General features: G+C 38.0%; 1 protein-coding gene across 1 annotated transcript; it reads right to left on the bottom strand.

Annotated features, from left to right (window-relative positions):
• LOC110271131 (polyadenylate-binding protein 1-B-like) lies at positions 751 to 2,797 on the bottom strand. The gene is made up of 4 exons (XM_021121336.1): positions 2,685 to 2,797; positions 1,935 to 2,176; positions 1,226 to 1,344; positions 751 to 1,122 (listed from the first exon to the last, which is right to left on the bottom strand). Exons 1-4 carry the CDS (start codon positions 2,714 to 2,716, stop codon positions 943 to 945), a joined length of 573 nt encoding a protein of 190 aa, XP_020976995.1. The 5' UTR covers positions 2,717 to 2,797; the 3' UTR covers positions 751 to 942.

The raw sequence follows: 6,863 nt of genomic DNA, 5'->3' as shown, positions 1-6,863 counted from the left end.
GTTGGATTCTCCTAAAGTTTGGTGTGGTTGAACCAGACTTACCCATCTTTCACCCAGTTCAAGTCTCAGAGTATTTTCACTTCTCTAGAAAAAGTTATGCCTCTCGAAATATGGTTTTATTTTAAGGAAAGGGTGCTGTCGCAGCAGTGAATAGCCCTGCTTCTAGAAGACACAACTTTCTCTATAAAATTCGAATTGTCCTGAAATTTGGACATACAATACTAGACATCCTAATATTTCATTCCTTTTTGGTTTCACCTCCAAAGAGTTTCAGAGTATTGAGATATGTGGTTTTGAATTTGTTGTTCTAGAATTCGTACAGCATTATTTCTGCAGAAAATGACCATTTTCTAAAAATCATATCTCCCAAACCACACATCAGAAAATTCTGAAATTTTAGGGGAATAATCTAGACATCTTAAGATTTCATAGAAAAATAACTTCACTTATTTTGAGTGGCTAGATTGCTCCCAGTTTTGTTCACAAATTGCTGCCCGAAACTGCATAATTCTGCCACATGTAATCTCGGGTTTTGAGAGGTCAAAAATTGATTCCTAGCTTTTCACTCACTCTAACCTTGCATTCTAACTTTCTCTATTTTAACTTGTTGGAAAGATTAAATCAGCCCCAAGTTCTCAGGATTAATAAATCACCATTTTTTGTCACTTTTCACATTTAAGCATACTCGTATGAAATCAACAATTTCTGCAATACTCAACATAGCAATCCAGCCACAAATCACTCAAACAATTCACATATATTATCGTCAATTTACTGCATCATATATAACAAATAGACCAGCATCATCTCAAATAATCATTAGCATGTATCATCAATTAATTCAATCATGAAACTTGGCTTTTAGCCTTTCAACAAATTCTGCACTCTAACAAACAGAATTTTCAGCATCATCATCATTCAATAAATCAAACACAACATCATTCAATTAGTCACAACCTCAATTCTATTACCTCGTTCCCGTGGCTTCTCAGCAGTATCACTATCATCACTCCCTCTAAACCAATTTGAAGCACCAAAGCAATTCCCAAAGCTAGACAAGATATTTCCAAACTTTTGAAATAAATCATGTAATCCCGCATTATCTATGGATTCAGCTAAGTTCTGCCGCAGTACAAGAAACAAAAGAATTCACTTTAGAAATGATATTGATCCTGGCATATGATTAAGTATGGTGTATCAAAGCTGCAAACAAATAGACATATACCTTAACAAAAACATTCCCTCTGCCACTTTTTCTCACATCAGGATCGCGACGAGACCACATGACCCTTATCACTTTTCCATATAGTAAAGAATGATTCTTCAACTCAATTGCACGACTTGCTATTCATGAAAATCAAAGACAGCGAACTAAATTAACAGTAATTAGACTACATTAATTAATGAGATAACACTCTTAATATGCTATGATTTTATATTTTCAATCCTTTTCAGGTAGTGAAAACTTAGAATTTTCACCCTACATATGAAAATCAAGAATAGTAGTAACACAACTTGGTTAGAAGAAACAACTAGAAAAAACAATTGAACATTGTAAAACCTATCTTGTAAGTTCCAAGCTGATACGGTTTAATCAAACTCAATCACGTGTATGAATATCCTTTACAATTTATAATTTCTAGTTTATTAAAAACCGATACACAAGCCCAGCTTGATGGAAGCCTGAAGCTTATATCCACATATCCCCAAACTAATAAAATAAGAAGAAATCAAATAAAATCATCGACAATGTGAGAAAATCTCATATTGCAAGTTCTTTGTCCTTCTCCTACAGTATAAACTTTGTTCACATCTCAATCATATAACTCTAATTTTCAAAACAAAACCGACTCAGATTTTTCTCAAGATGCTGCGCTTCAATAATAATACTGAAAAAAAAATGACACACAAAGATCCAAGCAATTCAAGTTCACCTTTCAACTCAACGCAGAAAAAGCAAAAAGAATAGCAATCCAATGCAGCAGCCAGCAGGGGAAAGAATGTTAATGCTACCAGATAAAGATCCTTCATTCTTTGGAAAATCAAGTTCTTCCTCAATGTGAAAATGAAAAGGACAAAAAAAAGAAAACAGAGAAGGAAGAAGACCGACAAACACAAGATCCATTCAGCTTGCGCTAGTTGAGTCAGACAGCACGGCAGAAATTGAAGCAGAGTACTGACAGTTAAAAAATTAGCTGCATAAGTGTCATAATATTACCATATGAAAGTGTCCATCTAAATTCTACAATATATATTCTCCCATTTCAGCAGAAATTGGAACACTCAATTGACTGCAATAATCACTGCATATGTCTAAAATCAAGCTTGGGTCAAATCAAGCTTGGGTTCCCAAAATACATCTTAAAATTCACAGGTACTTCAAGTTATTGATTCAATCAACAAAGCAATTTAAAAGCATATAAGAATAATCCTCTCTTGAGAATACTCTGCTCTCTTTAAAAGTGAAATTTAAACAAGAAAAAATCAACAAGAACAATAACAAAAAAAAGAATAATAATTCAGTTGACACATGGTGAAATTTACATTGGTGATTTTCGTTTGATCTGGCAGTCCACAGAGAAATAACGCAGAATACAGAAGCTAAAACCCCCAATTAAAACCCTAAAACGAAAACCTAAAACCTCCCAAATTTCACAGAACCATCATCATCATCGGGCGCTTACCTTGCTTGTAAGGGATCGATGCTTTGCCTCATTGGAAACCTTGATGCTTCATAGTAGAGCAGAGAAGAGGTCGCTAGAGAGGACACAGTTTCTTTGACACTGCACAGAGAGGGCAAGTGAGAGAGAGCGAGTAAGAGAATGAGCGAGAAGAAAAGAATGAGGCACAGAATGCTTACTTGGTGAGCGCGGTGATGAATCGCAACGGTGAAGAAGAGATGAACGACGACGAATCGAAGGTGAAAACCCTTGAAGAAGAGATGAGCAGCGGCGACGAATCGAAGGAGAAGGCGCGAGTTTGTGCAGGTAGCATGAATTGGTGATGAATAAAAGAAAAAATATTCATTAAGCTCATTATATAGCGCAGAGATGAGGGTTACTCGATCGAATTGAAAGGGGAAGGACGATGAGAAGCGCAGAGATGACGATGGTGAGGGCGGCGCAGCGACGAGGAGGAGGGTGAGGAGGAGCGACGATGAGTGGTGAGTGAGAGGGTTTCTTCGCGATGGTGAGGTTTGAAGGGTTTCTTCGATGGTGACAGGGTTTCTGAAAGGGGGTTGAGATGAAGGCTAAGTGTGAGTTTTGGAGGGACAAAAATTCACTGAGTGTGTGAGTTTTGCTTTCGGAAAACTGAGGAATAAAATTGACCAAGTGTCAAGTTTTTTGCTTTAGATACATTAGGAATCAATTTTAAAGTGCACTCAAAACTTAACAAATAGGCTGCACTCTAAAAGCGCTCCTTTAGATATAAAAAGTGAACCCATAAATATCAACATTCAGCTACGCTTTATAAGTGATTTCTATAATACCTAAGGCTACACTTTTTAAATGATGCAAAAATTGTGTTTCTTTTTCTCTTATAAAAAGGCATCACTTTTTTCTCAAGCTTTCAAGGCTCAACACCTCACCAACAGAATTTTCAGCTTGCAATCCACTTCCAAACTTCCAAAATCACAAACAAGCTCCAACCTACTTACATATATATTGCCTAATACATATTGTAGACACCCACACATACAAACTCAATAACTAATCACATATACTAAAAAAATCCACTATGGGTTGAGGATTCTTACCATACCCATGGATCAAAGAGGCAAGATTAAGTGTTTTCCTCAAGATAATTGGATCCTATAACATCAAAGAGCTCAAAATCTCAACACCCTTACTCAATATTTTTGAAATCAAGGGCTAGAAAAATTGGAAGGGATTCGTGGCTTACCTCTTGAATAATGTTATGGGCTTTGTAGAGCTTGACGCCGCGGTCGCGTGGTCACAAATGGTGCGGCGATCGGAGCTCGGAGTTAAAAGATATGGTGATTTGAAGTTACACTAAGGGTTTGCTTCTTCTTTCTTCTCCCATGGCTGCTTCAGCGTATTCAGCAAGCAAAATGGGGAGAGAAGGATCTAAACTCACTTTATTATGTGAGTGGGTTGGGCCCACGGGTTCATTTTGAGCCCGGTTTGACCGGTTCGGTCGTTCGGCCCAATCTTGGGCCAAATTCTTTAAAATTAGTGTCAAAATTCTTATTTTAATTATTTCTACCTCATTAAACGATAAAATTTCATTTTCGAATTTCTTAGATTATAATTAATTTATTAGCTAATTATTCACTGATATTTCGGGCTTTACATTGGGCCTCTCATAGTATTCTCTTCAGGCCCATTATCAGATTCAATGCATTGGGATTGGCCTAATCCAGTCCCTCAACTCCTATTCATGTTGAGTCCACTATCAGGCCCACTTCCATTTCCACTGCCATCTCCACTCTCATTCTCACCATTTAAAACATGCCTCTTCCTCTTGGCCCCAGTGTATCTCCTTGATAACCTCTTTCTTTCCATGTTGATTTGTGACTTAGGTTTATGTTCCTTCTTCCTCCTTTGTGGTCTTAACTGTAATAACCTACCACACAGAGCTTTACGCCTAGGATGTAAGTCAGAGGTGGCGAGGCGCTATGAGAAAAGCACATCACTCTTGATCGAGTCAATGTATAAAGGTAGATAAGATCAAATATAAAAGATTAGAGTTCCTAAGATAAAATTAACAAGCTCCAAGCTCGACCTGTGAAGCAAAGGCCGACCAGAGTATAAATATACATATATATAAAACCCAACTATAACCAAAGGACAAAAATACAAAACCTGTTTCTCCGAAATCAAACTCTAAAAGGGACAAAATGTAAGTTATGTACAAGATGGAGAAAGCCATACACACACACACACACACACACACACACACGCACGCACACACACATACAACATTGTAAATACCAAATATCCTAGAGGCAGATGATGCACAGAAAACTTGTCTCATAACAAATTTCCTTCGGTAAGTGTACCGAATTTGTCGTCAAGTAAAAACTCACAATAGAGTGAGGTCGAATCCCACAGGGATTGATTGATCAAGCAACTTTAATTAGAGGAATGTTCTAGTTGAGCGAATCAGAATTTGAGTTGAGAATTTGCAGAAAATTAAATGGCGGAAAATTAAATAACAAAAAAGTAAATGCTAGAAATAAGAGCTGAATGTAGATGACGGAAATTAAATTGCAGAATTTTAAATGGGAATGGGGAAATTGCTCATAAAAGTAAATGACAGAAATTAAAGAGAATGGGTAAGATCAGAAATGGGGAGTTCATTGGGCTTAGGAGATGTTGCATTCTTCGGATAAATTTCATTTTCATCTCTTCCTCAATCAATGCACTCATTGATCTCCTTGGCAATCTTAAGTGATTGAATTACAATTTCTTGTAATTCAATCTCTCAAATCTTGATCAATAGCCAATTCCTTGGTCAATTGCTCATGAGAAGAGATGAAGTATGGTCACTGATTATACCACATGCATTTCCCAAATCAAGTGTTGAGAGGATTATAGTCACATATCCATCCAGAAGTGCAGAGAAAGTAAAATACAGAGAGTAGTTCTATGCCAAGAGGCTCCCTATAATTTCCAACTCTCAATTTAATTCAAAGCTACTCCTATATATACTACTCTTCTACTCTTCTAGTTGGCTCTTCAAGTCTTGGGTCTGGGCCTTTGGATCTTGAGTTTGAAGCAGTTATCTTCTTCATTGGGCTTGGCTTTACTTGCAGAGAGAAAGTGTGAAGTGGCCAGAGACTTTAGCTTAGGACGTTAGTGGTGTTAACGTTCAGTGAAAATATGGGTTCGAGAACGTTAGTGACATTCAACTTTTTCACTAACGTTCCTCACCCAAGTAAAAGCCACGTTAACCTCAACGTTAGTGGCACAAATGTTGCCACTAACGTTGCCTCTTTGTCCTTCGCGCACGTTATTGGGACTCAACTTTCCCAATAACGTTGAGAAGCCTCCCCCTTCCCTTCGTTAGAGTCCACGTTAACTTAGTTAACGTGGCTTTTTTAACGTGGGCTTGCCAACCTTCGAGAACGTTAGTGACACTTAACATTGTCACTAACGTTCCAATGTGCCCCTTAGCTCCCACGTTAGAGTCCACGTTAACTAGGTTAACGTGGCTTCTAACGTGGCTGTGCTAGCCATCTCCAACGTTAGTGACAATGTTGAATGTCACTAACGTTGGCTCATCATCCTTCTCCTCACGTTAACTAAGTTAACGTGGGAGTTAACGTGGCTCATTGTGGCTTGTGTTGGCTCCTTTCAACGTTAGTGACAATGTTTGGTGTCACTAACGTTATCGACAACCTTTCTTCTTCACGTTAACTTCCACGTTAACTAGGTTAACGTGGGAGTTAACGTGGCTTCTTGGGGATAGTGTGTGTTCATCCCAACGTTAGTGACAATGTTTGGTGTCACTAACGTTGTCGACCACCTAGTTTTTTCACGTTAGCTTCCACGTTAACTAGGTTAACGTGGGAGTTAACGTGGCTTCTTGTGACTTGGCCAACGTTAGTGAGAAAGTTGAATGACACTAACGTTGGCTTCCCCTTTTCTTCTTAACGTTAGAGGCCACGTTAACTAAGTTAACGTGGCAACTAACGTGGCCATTTATGAGCTTGGTCCAACGTTAGTGATAATGTTAAGTGTCACTAACGTTGGCTCTATTTCTTTTCTTCCACGTTAGAGTTCACGTTAGCTTAGTTAACGTGACTCTTAACGTGGGCAATGACGACTTCTAGAGCATTATTGGCAATGACTTTTCTCATTAACTTTGCAAGTTACTCCCATTCCACGTTAGTGTCA

This window comes from Arachis ipaensis, chromosome B04 (genome assembly GCF_000816755.2).
Source record: "Arachis ipaensis cultivar K30076 chromosome B04, Araip1.1, whole genome shotgun sequence".
NCBI classification, from domain to species: domain Eukaryota; kingdom Viridiplantae; phylum Streptophyta; class Magnoliopsida; order Fabales; family Fabaceae; genus Arachis; species Arachis ipaensis.
The sequence above is the reverse complement of the archived record's forward strand: the minus strand, read 5'-3'. Positions and strand labels throughout refer to the sequence as shown.

Coding starts and splice junctions, on each gene's coding strand:
- LOC110271131 (XM_021121336.1), bottom strand. CDS start 2,716: ATGAGGCAAAGCATCGATCCCTTACAAGCAAG. Junction 2,177..2,684: donor ATCGATCCCTTACAAGCAAG/GTAAGCGCCCGA, acceptor TTTAACTGTCAG/TACTCTGCTTCAATTTCTGC. Junction 1,123..1,225: donor GAGGGAATGTTTTTGTTAAG/GTATATGTCTAT, acceptor GTACTGCGGCAG/AACTTAGCTGAATCCATAGA.